The sequence below is a fragment of the Asterias amurensis genome, chromosome 2 (genome assembly GCF_032118995.1).
Source record: "Asterias amurensis chromosome 2, ASM3211899v1".
NCBI classification, from domain to species: domain Eukaryota; kingdom Metazoa; phylum Echinodermata; class Asteroidea; order Forcipulatida; family Asteriidae; genus Asterias; species Asterias amurensis.
Window position 1 is genome coordinate 8,895,312 of NC_092649.1, and position 15,892 is coordinate 8,911,203.

The window sequence follows — 15,892 nt, forward strand, 5'->3', positions numbered from 1 at the left end:
GCACATCAGTCTAAGGGCAAAAACCAAACAATATGGAGGAATTCAAGCAGAAGAGATAACTATCTCAAACAAACATCAGGATCAAAACAAACAAAGATTCATAGACTTGACCAGTCCCCCCCCCACCCCCCGAGCCAGTCGATATCAAGACTACAGGGATATTAAAAATACACAATAAGAAATTATGAAATAAATGCAAACATAGTTCATTGGTTTCATATAAAGCAATAAACTCATTTTCCACTCAAAACAGGGTAATTCTAACTGTTTGGTTTGTATATTCATCCCCGATTCATCCGCAAGAAATCTCAAAGCCCCCCCCCCCCACAAAGGCTCTTATTAAAAGTTAATTGAAGGACCCACATAAAGAGGACCTCAATACACACACACACAGATCCATTTAAGAGAAAACAAAGTCATATCTTGGCAACAATGGCACATAATTAATGTGACAGTGTGGAACTGACAATCAAGATTAGAAACAATTCATCTGCTTCAGATAAAATAAAAATTAAAATAAATAAACTTCAATAAACAAATATTCCCTACTTCAGCAAGTGAATATCATCAAAGTGAATACTCAATAATTATGATCTCATTTTATCATAATTAATTGTCAATTTATTTACAAAAATAGTACAGTATACTTGAATACATTCATTATTATTTCAGAAAAAAATACAAAATCTCTTTAAGGCACATTTTATCTCACTTATCTCATGGTTCATTTGAAGCTCAGTAGCTAGTTTTCAAAAAATTGTAATGGCGCGCCCTAGCAGAGTCCTTTGAAAGACTAAATTACAACAAAATTAAGATTAACAACACAAGCATACAAGTGCATTAGTTTATCAGAATGAGTCAGGTGGAAACTTGTTATTAGATGGAATCCATCAAAGAATCTTCGATCAAGTTCCATGCTTCTTCTCATTGAACCCAAGTCTCGCGTTCATGGGGTGACAGGTCTTTTTCTTCAGTTGCACTACGCATATGGAACCCTCTGCCACTTAATCTTAGATCTTGTCTTTGTATCACAACATTCAAATCTCTTCTCAAAAATTATCTTAAGTCACAGGTTTTCAAGGACTAATTTTGTTGTGTCTGTTTTTCTTTGTTTTGTTTGTTTTTTGGTTTTTACTGCGCCTTGAACACCCAGCAGGGTGGATACGTGCGCATTACAAGTCTTGTGCTTCTCTTACCCTACAATAACAATCAATATATAGACGATGTGACCTATGTTTACATTCAAACCACCCTCTGTTGACAAAACACTGTACACGTCATGTTTCGCCGGGCAAAAAGACTTTCTAGCTGGCTGCCAAAACATAAAGGTTTTGCCCGGCGGTATGCGCGCGCGCGACAACGTGTTAGCTAGCGAGCCGTGCACGCCGTGTTAGCACGGTCAGTTGGGCTGAAAACACGGGCAAAAATTTGATGCACGGCTTCGGTGAAGCCGTGCTGTTAAATGATTTTAGTGAAAATTACTGAACTTCTTTTATTATTTTTTTGTTGTTGAACAGTTTAAAAACAGCAGTGAGTAAGATTAGATTTGGCTTTACCAGATTTCCTGCTTTTTGAATCAAAATTTCAACGACGCAACCATAAAACAATCACTCGAAGTTGCCTCGAAAACCCTGACCACATTGCGACTATACAAAACACAACGCACAAAACACACATTACACAACGCACGTGCAAATTACACGTCATCGACCGTCATCAGCAGGCAGCATGAACTCAATGCACGCGTGGTATGATAGAGGCGAATTCACACGCGTTTTCGTTTCAATTATTTTAGGTACCAATCTCATCTCCACGATCCTACAAACCATCGCGCTCTGGATTTTTCTACTATGACGTCAGAATCAGTAACTGTGTGACACGCGGTGCAGTGCACCTTTTACCGCATACATTCTGCAGTTGCTTTGTAGATTGGTTCCGCAGTTTTTCCCAACTCGACGGCGGCAAACATGACGATCTTTTTTCCTTCTAGAAATTCAAGGGCACATCGTTTGTTCGTTGTAGAGTTTGTTTGAAACATCGAGACTTTTTTGGATTTCAATGTTTACATCTCATGGGTGTTAATGCAGTTGACAAAACAATGTTTATTTTCCGCTCAAAAGGATCAAAAACTGGTTCATATTTCTTTTCAAATCTCAAGTCAGTTTTGCTGTAGACCTCCTAAATTTATTTTTCAATGCATGGTACGTTTTTTTGCCCAGTGGAACTACTTAAATGGCACTGTCTTTCGTAACTGTTTGTTCTTTATTCTCCACAGACTGGAAGACTTAATCGTTATGAAACCTTAACACATACTAAGGAAAATATTAATTACCATGATCAGTCAGTTTAAATTAAGCAAACAATTATGGTACATGTAAATCACTCTTGGCATATTGATGGTTGCAAATACTTGTGTGAATCGTTATTTTACATTAACTAATTGATTTGTTTAAAATAAATACATAAACTATTATCAGCTTCTTGACCTTAGGCCTATAGTTCTGAAATCGAATGGACAAGAATGGAAACAAAACTAACATTAGTAAATGATAACTCTTAATTTCTTCTTCAATACCTCTTCATTTTTTTTTAGTCTTTAAGCAAAACTTTGTATCAAGAGTAACACATGGCAAAAAATATGTTGTTGACAGCAAACTTGTACTGCATTATTTGATCTCTTTTGAATCATTTCATGCTAAATGGGTCCAAACACAGCTCCATGGTCCAAGTAACTGCTTTGAACTGGCCTAATATTGACCCAGAAACATTTCATAGAGTTAAATAGCAGACGTTGATCACCTTTACAATATCTGTGCTTTAAAGGCTCTCATTTTCAAGTTCAAAACAATACACAAATTAAATCAAAATAGTTTACTTATCACAGAAATAGGTACCAGAAATGCATCAAACCACCAGAGAGCACATACAGTAGCCAGAGCTTCCAGGGCCCTTAAGAGGGGGGGGGGGGGGGTGAGACAGACTTGGCGGTGCGCGCTCGTATTGTGGGCTACGCACACGTTTCTATTTTTCTAGTGATTTTAGGTTGCACTCCCACTTTTTCAGTTTGCACTCCCACTTTCCAAATTCCTGGCTAAGACACTGGCGCGCGAATCATGTTGGTTTTTGAGTGACGTCAGAGGTCACATCGTATATACATGTATTTGGTTTGCGGTAACACCATGCGTGTGTCCATTCGCCGGGTAGAGTTTGTTTTTTAGAGAACTGTCTTACTATATTCTACTACCGCGAAGTAGATTTATCGGATTGTTCTGGAGACTTCTCAGTTCTGAAAAGAACTGTCATGCTTTTTAACTAATACCCGGGCGGAAGGTATAGAAAATTGGCTGGGACTACTACTTTAGCTTATAACTTCTGAGCTAAGTTCTTTTGCATCTAGAACGTGCCTGACTGTTGACATGGTGCCTTATGATTAGCCCCGGAATAGTAAAATGGCTGCAAAATATCACCTCTCTAAGCATTTACAAACAAAATTAATTGTATTTACAATAGCATACTAGAACAGCCTCTAGCCACAAGGCAATCTTGGTTCTCTAGTTGCAAGATATCTGCACTAGAATTGCAAATGTTGTGGGTTACAAACCCAACCATAGTAATATGCCTCCGAATATTTTTTACTGGAATCGTACTGAAAATGTACTGAGTGTACAGTGCATTACACACATCGGGGGTATGGGGTTTAAAAAAATATCCCCAATGCAAATTTAACATTTATTATACATACTATTTACAAATAGTTTTTTTGGAACCGACTAGAACAGGATTTGAACCAACGACCTCTAGTTTAAGCCAGAGCTCTACCAACTGAGCTATCTAGCCCCATGTTGACACTGACAGTCTCCCTATTTTGTCAATATCTTTGTCTGGGGTAGCCTGAACATCTGGCGTCACACTTCAAGGCTCGTGAATAACGCCAGAGATCGGCATCCAAAACCGGGGTATAGACTCACCTTTGACCTTCAGTCATTTCACATAGAGATACGCAGTCAAATTCAATTGCAGACTTGACGGTAATGAACTGTTTGGGCATAATGGGTGCACGTTTATCCAGTATCATTGTATCCAATGGAATGGAATCACTGGATCTAGCGGGGGGGGGGGGGGGGGGGGGGGGGGGGGGGGCCCAAAGACAGGGGCCCATTCTATGTCTGGGGATGCTAGTCAGAAGCTTCTGACTTGGACTGGAAGACAGCCAACAGAGGGCTTGATACAGTAGCACAGTTGGTTTAGCGCTTGTACATTAAACTTGAGGTCGATGGTTCAATTCCCTCTAGTCAGTTTCCTTTTTGTATAAAAAAGGACCACACACTAAAAAAGCAGTATAGACCTTTTTCATGATGTGGCCATCTTGATTTTCTCCCAAACCAAACGGAGGATAGACAAAATAGTGTGATTCCTTTTCATTCAATGACTATAAGACTCCATTACTGCTGTGTAGTATAGGGAACATGACCAAGATGGTGTTAACATGATAAAGGTCTATTCCATGGAAGCATTGTATCTTTGGTATTAATGTAAACATGATATTCAAAAGAAAATAAACACATGAATAGTTGATTTGAGCAACTTTGGCTCCGGCTACAACAGCTGGCTTAAACAGCAATAATAGCAACAACAAAAAGCAGTATAGACCTTTATCATGATGCGGCCATCTTGATTTTCTCCCAAACCAAACAGGGTCTAGAAAAATAGTATGATTCCTTTTCATTCAATGACTATAAGACTCCATTACTGCTTTGTAGTATAGGAAACATGACCAAGATGGTGGTTAAATGATAACGGTCTATTCCATGGAAGGATTGTATCTTTGGTAATGTACACATGATTATGATAACTAAATGATAAGAAAATACAAAATTGAACAGCTGATTTGAGCAACTTTGGCTCTGGCTATAACAGCTGGCTTGAACAGCAATGATTAGGTATAGGAGATGCAGTAATCTAGCCATGGCCATTTGAACACACTCTAAATCAACAAACAATTCCGACTTCTTGTAATTTTACCTTCTTTTTTCCAGTAAAAGTAAAATGTACAAGAATTTGTGTCTCGTGAATATTTTCTTGTTCCTACGCCTCGCCCCTTTAAGATTGCGGCTCAAAGCCCAAGCTACATTTTAAGATAACAACCAAATCACGGTTCATACCTGCAATTTGTCAAGAAACAACACCATGAAGTATGCAGGGAAAAGACACCAGATTATTTAGATATACTATAAAAAGAAACAATTACTGAAAAAATATTTTTCAAATATGTGGCACAAGTCAAATTTCTATGAGCACACAAATCATCGAAATAGGATTTTAACGGAAGTCATTGGAACTTTATTTATAATATAACCTTCTTTGTAGACATTTCAACTGCTGCGTTAATACTCCTCATCTGATGAAAACGACGTAACATTTCCCCGTCTTCTTGAATTCCCTACTGGTGTCAACTGCTCCACCCTGTACTCCCTCCGCCCAAGTGACACGCCCATCCGCTCCATGAATGCCTGGACTGTCTCACTGTTCAGGATGGAGTTGTCTGCTACTGGGGAGCCCCTGGTCCGTAGATTATAACGAGACTGTGTGGGTGTAACCTGAGAAAAGATAAAAACTTTATTTTCCCACACTGGCTTTGATTCAAATAGTACAGACAAAAACAGGCCTGAAATAGACCGTATTGAATATGACGTCACCGTTCAAATATCTGTCCTACAAGATGGCGTCTGTGCGCGTGTGTGTGTGTGTGTGTGTGTTCGTGCATGGGAATACTGCCTGCTGCGTGCTTCATTGATGTAAGCGTTTGGAGGTGTGTACGGTTTGACCTACAAGATGACAACTTTCATAGCAAAATAGGGTTATTCAATACGGTCAATTACATGGAGGTTAGGAAGCATGTCCTCTGTTGCCCCTGGTCTTGGCCTCGGTACCCCTTCAAAACTTTCCCATAGACTACTTTACAAAGCAAATAATACAAACAGAACATAAAATACATTTCAAATATGAATTAGTTAGAGGTAGAGGATATAGCATGTAAAACCTATCCTCACAAGGAATAAAACCAAACTGGAACGCGTTGGGCACTAAGTCATTAAAAGGCTGCAAAACTTTGGCCTATTGTCAAGAGGAAGTGTCAGCATTTGAATAGCCAGTTTTATTTGGACAAAACACAACCCAAAAAAATATAGACACCGACACATTGATTGTTCCGACAAAATGATATGTGTACAGCTTTTAAAAATTAGTCCAGATTGTTAGCATGGTGAAATGTCTCAGAGGAAACTACTTTTAAAATCTTTTTAATTTATGACATGAAAGTTATGTCAAGTATTAATAATCCTTTCATCAACTTATGAGCAAGCAAACAAAGATACACACCAACAAACAAACAAAAACCACCAAAGAAACAAAAACAGGCCTATGTTTTTCCAAAACTTACATTTTGGGGTGTGGACTGTTTACTTCTACTTCCTTTTGGTCGACCTCTTTTCCTCTTTGCTGAAGGCATACTACCTGTGAAAGTTCCATCTGTTGACTCGGATGACGTAAGGGTACTCACTGTAAAAACAAAAATACTAAATTTATAACAACTTTCTTTTTACAAAATCTCAAACAATCTGACATAAAATCTGAACCCTATTTCTAGGCTCTGCTTAACACCAAATTCGCTTCGCATTCACATTCGCAGTAAGTAAGGACACAAGTGTTAAGACCCAGACCCGCACTCACACCCACACTCTGTTAATCAGACCAGCGGAACTTGGGTTTGGTGCGCTTGACCAATCGATCATGATACAACACCGTAGTAATAATAGTTATTAAATTTGCTACAGGGATAAAGAACATTAATTTGGGCTTTACCCTGACACTGATGTGTGGCACTGCATAAGTACTCAGTACTTTGAGTTCTGTGAAAAAAATCACATGCACAATACTCAGTTGGAATTCGAACCCATGACTTTCGCAATTCTAGAGCAGTGTCTTGCCAACTCAACACCCAAGATTGCCTGATAGCTAGAGGCAGTTTGAATCCTAATTTAGTAATAGTGGATTATCACCGCTATAATTCCAAAGAATAAAACAAACCAATCAATACCCGACTGATTGAAGCTTTGGTTGTAGCCACGATCAGCAGCTAGATGACCCTCATTGAAACTGGCCCCTCTGCTGGTTGGTTGGCTTGGTGTTCTGGCCGTGAGGAAGCTCTCTGTGTCCGAGGGTTCAGCGTCGGAGCTACCTCCTTCTATAAATGTCGGATCAGAGTCTGTACTCGTGAAATCTTCAGAACTGTACCCATCCAGCATTGTCATCCCATCTATGCAAACAGGGAATATAGAGAAATAAAAATGATTATTGCTTTTTTTTTGGCTTCACCTTTGACTTTTCAGTTCAGGACAAGAAGGTAACTTTCCCTGTAATATTCATCCATCAACAACAAAAACTCACGATATAAATAAGAACGTTGAGACCAATTCAGAACTGACTCCGCGGCAGTACAGTTAATTACGATCCTTTAATCTAAAGTAGTAGTCCAAGTCTATTTTTCTATACCATCTGCCCTGGTAATAGTTAAAAGCAGGACAGTTCTTTTCAGAACCCCCGATTATCTACTCCGCGGCAGTAGGATATGCAAGACAGTTCTCTAAGAACAAACTCTACCTGGCAAGTAGATACACACATGGTGTTGCTGCAAACCAAAAATATATATAGATACCTCACCATGCAATGCCTCAAATCCTATATAAATAAGAACTCTTGTCATAATTTGCTTCACACAGGCCAGGAATTTAATGTTTGAAAGGCCGTTTTCATTTTACAAAAGGTGATTCCATTTCCTAAAAATCTTGAAGTCCATAAAAAGCTTTTGAACAGGCTAAGACCAGGGCCCAATTTCATAGAGCTGCTTAACGGTCGATTTTGTGCTTATCGGGCACACCTAGTAAATTTTTCATTTCATAGCCTTGATTAAGCAATGTTATTTGCTTCTAGCTGCAAGCAAGCAAGTAAAAAGGGTCCTTAAAGCCCCATTTCTGCTTAAGCACTCTGTTTAAGCACAGAGCCAAATTTCATAGAGCTGCCTGTAACGGTCGATTTTGTCGTTTTCATATCATAGCCTTGCTTAAGCAAGGTTTTTTGCTTAAAGCAGTAAGCAAACGAAAAGGGTCCTTAAAGCCTATATCTTGCTTAAGAACCCCATTCACACAGCCCATTGTGCAACATCATTGCAATTGTTGTTATTGTGCCGGCGCAGCGGTGTGTATTTTACGTGTTTGTATGGTCGGTGTAGCAAAGTAAACAAGTTTTTAAAATGCTTCAGAAATGTTGTACGATGTATCACTTCTTATTTTACTCTCAAGTTAGTGTGTAAACCTTTCAAGGGGTGCTTTGAACCATTACAAATAGTACATGTAAGACAGAGAAGGCGATGATTTTTTTTTATCGCCACTCTGCATTTATATCGCCCGCCATTTTGTCAGAAGGGGGCCTACCTTCTTCTTTTTTTGCTTACGCAAACGATCTAAAATCTTGTGCGCGCTATTTGTTTACGTGCTTAACCTCGTGAAATATGTGTTCATTCCTCCATGGTTTAAGCAATTATTTTTGCTACGTTAAGCAAAATAAACCAGTAAGCAGCTCTATGAAATTGGGCCCAGGGCCCAGGGGGCAACAGAAGCCATAACCTCCATGTGATTCTAGGCCCTGTTTAGGGTAGTTGAATAATTCTCTTGTACCTGCGTTTCGTGCTGGTATACTGTCACTGTAGTCAAATCCTGCACCAAAAGACTTCTGTTTCTGGCTTGATAATAGTGACATGGCTGTGGTGCTGGTACTTTGTAAAGCTGCTGCAACAGCACCATTTCCTATTGAAGGATATCTCCCACCTTCAGAGGGAGAGAGAGAAAAAAGAGTAACATAACAACATAACATAAAAATTTAAATTTATAAGGCGCAATTCCATCTAGATCGTAGCGCACTAGAAAGAAATAAACTAGGAAAAAGGTGAGTCTTAAGGACTTTACGAAAAGCAGACAGAGTATTAGATTCCCTAATGGCAGTTGGGAGATTGTTCCAAATCATTGGCCCAGCTACACTGAAAGCCTTCTGACCTAAAACTTTGTTTGCTCGGGGAACATTCAAGTGAGTGATGTCAAGTGTGGACCGAAGAAATCTTGGAGGAGTGTAATGTGACAGTAAAGTGGTAATATAATGAGGTGTAGTTTTGTTAAAGCATTTAAAAACAAGAAGAGCAATCTTAAAATGGATTCCTTCTCTAATTGTCAGCCAATGAAGTTCCCTAAGTGATGGGGTAATATGTTCTCTCAAGGGTGTGGAACATATTAAACTGCTTACCAACCAAAAGGACATAATGGTATAAATGCACAAAATAGTTAATGGCCTGAAGTTTCGACCCTAGCAGAGTCTTCCTCAAAGGCTAAATTGCAACACAACACACATAAACAGATATACTTGTGTAAAACAGTATTCAAGTGGAATACCCCCTATTACTGTAAAAACGAACAATCACATTTATTGTCATACCACTTTTCAAAGCTTGAAAAAGTTCAAGGTTCTGTCGTTTGATCTCAAGAAGCAGTTGGTTGTTCACAACGGCAAAGTCTTTGTAGCGATAAGCGACAACGAGGAGAATCACCATTGAAGCGAAACAAAAACACTTCCTGCAAAACCACATCAGCTCATAAAGCTGCGTCTACAAAAGAAAAGAACAGAATAAATTACCCAGTTATGGGGGACACATTGCTTGGATCGGGCAAGTTGGTCTATGAAAACCGTTTCAAACCGTTTGTTATAAAATGCAATAGATGGTTAGAATGATGTTTTGAAAGTAGAATATAATGATCCACACAATATGCCTCGAAGTTGCGTGGTTTTCCTTATATGTAGTGAACTAACACGGCACACCAATTTATGGAGTCAAATATTTGACTCCACAAAACATCACAATATTTAGTAGTATCAACAGCTCTCATTGCTCATTACCAAGTCAGTTTTTATGCTAACAAAAAAACATAAATTATTTTGAGTAGTAACCAATACTGCCAGTCTGTTAAAACATACTCTATTTGCTACTTTAAAGGCAGTGGACACTATTGGTAAGTACTCAAAATAATTATCAGCATAAAACCTCACTTGGTTATGAGTAATGGGGAGAGGTTGATAGTATTAAACAATGTGAAAATTGGCTCCCTCTGAAGTGGAGTACTTTTCGAGAAAGAAGTAATTTTTCATGAATTTGATTTTGAGACCTTAAGTTTAGAATTTGAGGTCTCGAAATCAAGCATCTGAAAGCACACAACTTCGTGTCACAAGGGTGTTTTTTATTTCTCTCATATCTCACCACTTCATCGACCAATTGAGCTCAAATTTTCACAAGTTTGTTATTTTATACATTTGTTTAGATACACCAAGTGAGAAGACTGGTCTTTGATAATTACCAATAGTGTCCACTGTCTTTAATGTACACTTACTTGATCAGCCCCAGCCATTTGAAACACAAGTCTTTCAGTCACCAAGTCAGCCCCAAGGATGATGAAGAGCCAGAGTCTAGCTCCACTAGTACGAGGTGCCGATGTCAACAGGTACGCAATCAGAACGGCAGCAGCGAAAAACAGCAACGAGTTAAACCAGCTGAATTCTCCAAGAATGATGTGCTGGACGTCAGCAACGCGGCTGAACGTCTCTTCCAGGAGGAGTCTTTGGTTCTGGGTGCTCTGTTTCATTTCCGCAAAGACACTCTGTTTTAGGAAGGGAAAACAAAAAATCAAAAATTAAAGTGCTCTATGGGCTCATTTGTGAAAGAGCAAGGGAGCAATTTTCTCCATGGTATGAGAAAATTGTAAATTTCTACTGGAGCATTTCAAGGGCACCCGCAAACCTACATTTTCAAAGGTCTGTTTGTTTGAGAAACAAAAAATTCTTTAGCCTTCAAGAAAGACTCTGCTAGGGTAAAAACGTCAGGGCTTTAACTATCATTTGCATTTATACCCTTGGTGGTTTCGGTTGGTTAGTTGTTTGCACAAGCTAGATCTATTTTCTTGTCAACAAGATAATATCACTTTGGCCATTAGTTACACGAAGAATAAAAAAGATCCAAACCTTGATATCATTTGAAGATGTCTCCAAGGTATGTCTTAGATGCTCCTCATTCTTCAAGATAAGATGCTGCTGCTCAAGAGATTCTTCTTGCTTTACTTTCATCTCCTCCTGGAGCTGACCTGCAATAATTTAAGACAATCTTGTACCACTTGTTTTGGTTTTGTTTTATCAGAATGGGGATTACGCCTGTATACACAATGAGAAAGTGCCAAGGGGTCACCATGGGGTAAACAAAACTTAAAGGCAGTGGACACTATTGGTAATTGTCAACACAGGCCTTCAAAGTTGGTGTATCTCAACATATGCATAAAATAACAAACCTGTGAAAATTTGAGCTCAATCGGTCATCGAACTTGCGAGATAATAATGAAAGAAAAAATCACCCTTGTAACACAAAGTTGAGTGCGTTTAGATGGTTGATTTCGAGAGCTCAAGTTCTAAATCTGAGGTCTCGAAACCAAATTTGTGGAAAACTATTTCTCGAAAACTATGGCACTTCAGAGGGAGCCGTTTCTCACAATGTTTTATACTATCAATCTCTCCCCATTACTTGTTACCAATTAAGGTTTTATTCTAATAATTATTTTGAGTAATTACCAATAGTGTCCACTGCCTTAAAGGGGGGACCTGTAATGTCTTGAGTTCCACAAGAGCTGTTGCTTCGATGCTTGTTTGGTTTATTGTGTCTCACACATATCTTGCTTGCCATTTTGAGACAGGATGGACACCGACACACTCATTAAGACACTATTGGGTTTGGGTAAATATTTTGTTTGGAAACATTCTACCTCCATGCCCAAACCAAACAGTGCATTCTTATTGTGTCAGCCACGCCTCAAAAAGGTATTCCATGGGGGTAAGAGATGCAGTGTGAAAAGGGTTTGACATTTCCAGTACGCACCTGTTGCCTCCATTTTATCAGCCACTTCTTCCGAGCTCAGAACGAGTCTGGATACAGCACTCTCAGTCTGCTCGTGCCACACCTGACTCTGAAGAAAGAAACACATGTCTTGAGTGTGTGTGAAGAACTCGGTATACGCATTGAATGCGATGACATCGTCTTTGAGTTGTCGTAAGCAGTCTTGGATGTTTTGCGAGGGATCGCAGGGGTACGTTCGCAGACCAGCTTTCTCCAGGTGACAGTTTGTGAATCCGAGGGCCATGAGACTCTGCTCGTCATCTGTAAGATGCTTGCATCCTGAAAATAAACAAATAAAAAAACATAGATCGTGACATCAGGTCCTCAACCAAAGATTTTATGATTAACCACTTTGTGTCTTTCAGTATGACAAAATACTTGCCATGCCTCTATGCCATATTGCTTTTCAGAACTTTCCAGAACTTCTGAAGTAATTTTGTTATTTTAAGTACTTCATTGTCAGAAAAAAGCCCTGACTAAACAAAGTAAAGACAACAAAAGTTTGGATAAGCAGCAAGATTTTTCATTCCCTTACAAAAAATTACGGAATGTCTTAGCTTGCATAGGACCAAACCTTAGCCATAAACCATTGGAATAATTAATGATAATTAGAAACAGAAACCTAGAACCTAAACAGAAGCTTCTCTAGACAAAAACAGAAAAAAAGAGGAAAGTTTAGAGTTTTTTTTTATGTCTGTATGGAAGGAAAATCTCTGATGAACACGGAGTTTGCCATAGTATGCTGGTATCTCGGACTTGCCTCCCATATAAGCTGAATTTAATAATAAACAATGGTAGCAGCCTATCAATCTCTCTTACTAATCCAAGTCTAACAATGTCAGTTATAAACTTCCAAACTAGATTCCTTCTATCGTATACACGGTTAGAATGATAGTTCAAGGAGTGAAGCCCAGTTCATACTTCCTGCGAATGCGATATTCGCAAGAACGTTGAGCACAACTCAACTTAGTGCGGATTTCGTTGCAAATTTGTGCTGTCAACATTCGTATCGCAATCGCATTCGCAGGAAGTAAGAACAGGGCTTAAGTCTTACGTACCTTCCTGAATCTGCTCCAGAGCTCTTGTCCAGCATTTGCCGTACCTTGGATGTTTCCCGTACTGTTCTATCTGCTTGAGCTGTCTTTCCCCGTTCCCAGTTTTTGTCAATCCGCCAGTCTCATATCTAGATTCTCCGTTTCCTTCCTCGGTGGACATTAGAAGAATGTAGAGGAAGAATGACAACATCTTGATGCTGATGGAGTAAGACTTGAGGAGGGTCATGATCCTGGGAAAAAAATGAAAAGAAAAGATTTCATAATTGATTTGAGAAAACAGTTTAAGATTCGTAGAATGAGAAAATTATAGATTTCCCTCATATATCCGATTGCAACTTTTTCATGGGTCATTCAAAATGAAACAAACAAATCTTATTTCATCTAAACTTTAGTTGCAATAATTGGAACCCTGGATCCTGTCCAAGGGACATTGACCAAGTTAGTTGCGATAACATAACCCTCCTCCCGACAGCCGCGAGGAGGGTTTCGTTATCACAACTATGACCAAGTACCAAGTATAAGCTATTATGTGGCTAGTCTTTAGCGATGTAAATAAGCTATTGCTGGTACGTACTCCTAGAACTATGAGGATCAGTCGGCTATTGTCTTAGGTTTGTTCCAATATCATATCTGAGACAATAGCAGATTAAACCTGAGCAGTGGCAAAACGAACCTGAACCTCATAGTTCTACTTACTACCTAGGACTCAGGAGTAGCTGACAAGTAGTACTAGTAACCTACATGTAGGAGGACTACACTAAGTATGTCTGGGTGTGTTTTTGCGTTTGTAATCAGTAGAAAATACTTGTTTCGGTTGAACTTCTCTAGTCTTAGTCTTAGGCCTACTCTTCTTAGCCACTGGGCTGGTCATTGAAGGAAACAGTCACTTTTTTTATAGTTTGACCTAGTTGCAATAACGTAACACTTGTCTCGACTGTGTCGGGAAGAGAGTTACGAACTTACGACTTTGCAACTTCGTTCAACTGCGAAAACTTTCTGCTCTGTCAACGCTTCCCCCCACCTCCACACAAATAAAAATAAACAAACAAACATGAAGAATGGCAGATATTGTGCCAGCACTGGACGTGGTTATTTATTTAAACTATGACAAGGTCCAGGTGGGCTAGCTAGAAAGATGTAGTGTAGTAACTACTTAAGTAGTTGCGATAACGTAACCCTCCTGCCACCGTAGCAGGAGGGTTACGTTATCGCAACTACTACTAAAGGAGCCTCAGTCCAATATCAGTCCAGTGACAACGACCGAGTATAGTCTAGCCCACCTTGTTGAGCTGTATGGCTCCGCTTTTAACATCGGTTTCATCGCTGTCACACCATTAACATCGGTCTCATCACTGTCACCATTACAATTGTAATTGTAATGGTGACAGTGATGAGACCGATGTTAAAAGCGGAGCCATTAACAGCTCAACAAGGTGGGCTAGAGTATAGTCATAGAAAGGCTCCTGAACTTCAAATCAACATTTTATGCAAAACATTGTTCAGATCTTTTATTAACTTCAGTTTCCTTTGTTCTAAACCCAGACACACCTAAAACTTCCCCAGCACATTGTACGGAACGTAAACTCACAGCGCTTGTGTGTTACAATCAAAACATACTCACGTTTGTTTTCTTTAAAAATTCATGAAATTACAAACCCGCCGCTCGCTGTCTGCTGTGTCTGTTTATTTCCTATTTCGTCAATTAATGTTTGTCGTCGGCGGCGCTCTTCACACTTAAACTTGTTCTGTATTTTGTACTTGGGCGACGTGTACCACTATTCAAACATCAGCACCACAGCATTCCCAAACGTTACCGATATCGTCACGATGAGGCCAGAGGAAAAACAATTCAATCTGCAGTTCTTTATAGGTTTTCTTAGATATTATTATTACAATAATAATTTTTTTGAAATTCGCGCGGTGTGCCATTTTGTGACGGCGCAAACTTTGTTTCGCTTCCTGCTGCGCGGGGGGAAGGCATGATTTTCAAATTTGCGCAGGATGGCTCATGAGCAAACTTTGAACATCGCGCGATATTTGTCGTTCAACCTGTTACCTCTGATGAGTGAGTTTACGTCATTGATCTCCATTATACTGACTGGATAGGACATTGCGCTATGCTGCGTGCATAAACACGCGGCCCAACAATGGCGGCGCAATTCCTTCAAACGGGTAAATTAATGTGCACTTGGTCGGGTTTGAGTCTGTCAGTTGAAGTTGTAAATTGAGAATAGAAATGTGGGGGAAAACATGACGATCGATAGTTTGAAGTATGAAAAAGTTTCTGATTGAAATGCAATAAAGCAAACTAACTTTACATTTGTTTCTATCAAATGCCCTATTAGTATTATGATAATGATATTTAAATTTCTAAACAAACACTCGGCCGAGAAACTGAATTGGGATTCAGGTACATGTTTTTTTTATTCTTTCAGTTCATTGAGAAAATGGCAATAAACCATATAAAGACAAAACAAGAGTCGCTCCTACAATAAACAATTCGAGTAGGCACTAGAGTGAGAACTACTTACTTGCTAAAATCGAGGGAAAAGAACAAGAAAGATGAAAACAAAATACAATGTGATAATTGAGAGTTGACTCCATTAACAAATTGAAACTTTTTATTGTTAAGCTTCTATTCATCATGTTAATTGAAAAACAATCCCAACAGCAAAACTTCCATAACCGTTTTACTGTTCCGCCAGAAATAAATATTTTTATTTTGGTCACAAATAACGAAGTCGGCTATTTCCGAGATGACTGATCCTCTCAACGAACTTGTATCGTCTGTACATAATTCGCA

The 15,892-nt window shown here is 39.1% G+C and overlaps 1 protein-coding gene and 1 long non-coding RNA gene across 2 annotated transcripts in view; both read right to left on the reverse strand.

The window, feature by feature from the left end:
- Window positions 1–2,627: 2,627 nt before the first annotated feature.
- Window positions 2,628–15,892, reverse strand: part of LOC139949843 (uncharacterized) — a 134,315-nt gene continuing 121,050 nt past the window's right edge. Inside the window, exon 2 of the long non-coding RNA XR_011787590.1 lies at window positions 2,628–3,875. This is a non-coding gene — a long non-coding RNA (uncharacterized lncRNA). The remainder of the gene's footprint in view (window positions 3,876–15,892) is intronic.
- Window positions 4,150–14,907, reverse strand: LOC139954126 (uncharacterized). The gene is made up of 10 exons (XM_071953794.1): window positions 14,711–14,907; window positions 13,093–13,319; window positions 12,017–12,313; window positions 11,116–11,234; window positions 10,488–10,754; window positions 9,541–9,709; window positions 8,733–8,882; window positions 7,097–7,315; window positions 6,440–6,558; window positions 4,150–5,597 (listed from the first exon to the last, which is right to left on the reverse strand). The coding sequence occupies exons 2-10, from the start codon at window positions 13,313–13,315 to the stop codon at window positions 5,385–5,387; spliced, it is 1,776 nt and encodes a 591-aa protein (XP_071809895.1). The 5' UTR covers window positions 13,316–13,319; window positions 14,711–14,907; the 3' UTR covers window positions 4,150–5,384.

Bases quoted from the DNA above. Each gene is read 5' to 3' on its own strand.
- LOC139954126 (XM_071953794.1), bottom strand. From the start codon at position 13,315: ATGACCCTCCTCAAGTCTTACTCCATCAGCATCAAGATGTTGTCATTC. The intron at 10,755-11,115 runs GTTTGGATCTTT...TTCCTAAAACAG, and splicing joins CATCTTCAAATGATATCAAG to AGTGTCTTTGCGGAAATGAA. The intron at 9,710-10,487 runs GTAAGTGTACAT...TTTCTTTTGTAG, and splicing joins AAATGGCTGGGGCTGATCAA to ACGCAGCTTTATGAGCTGAT.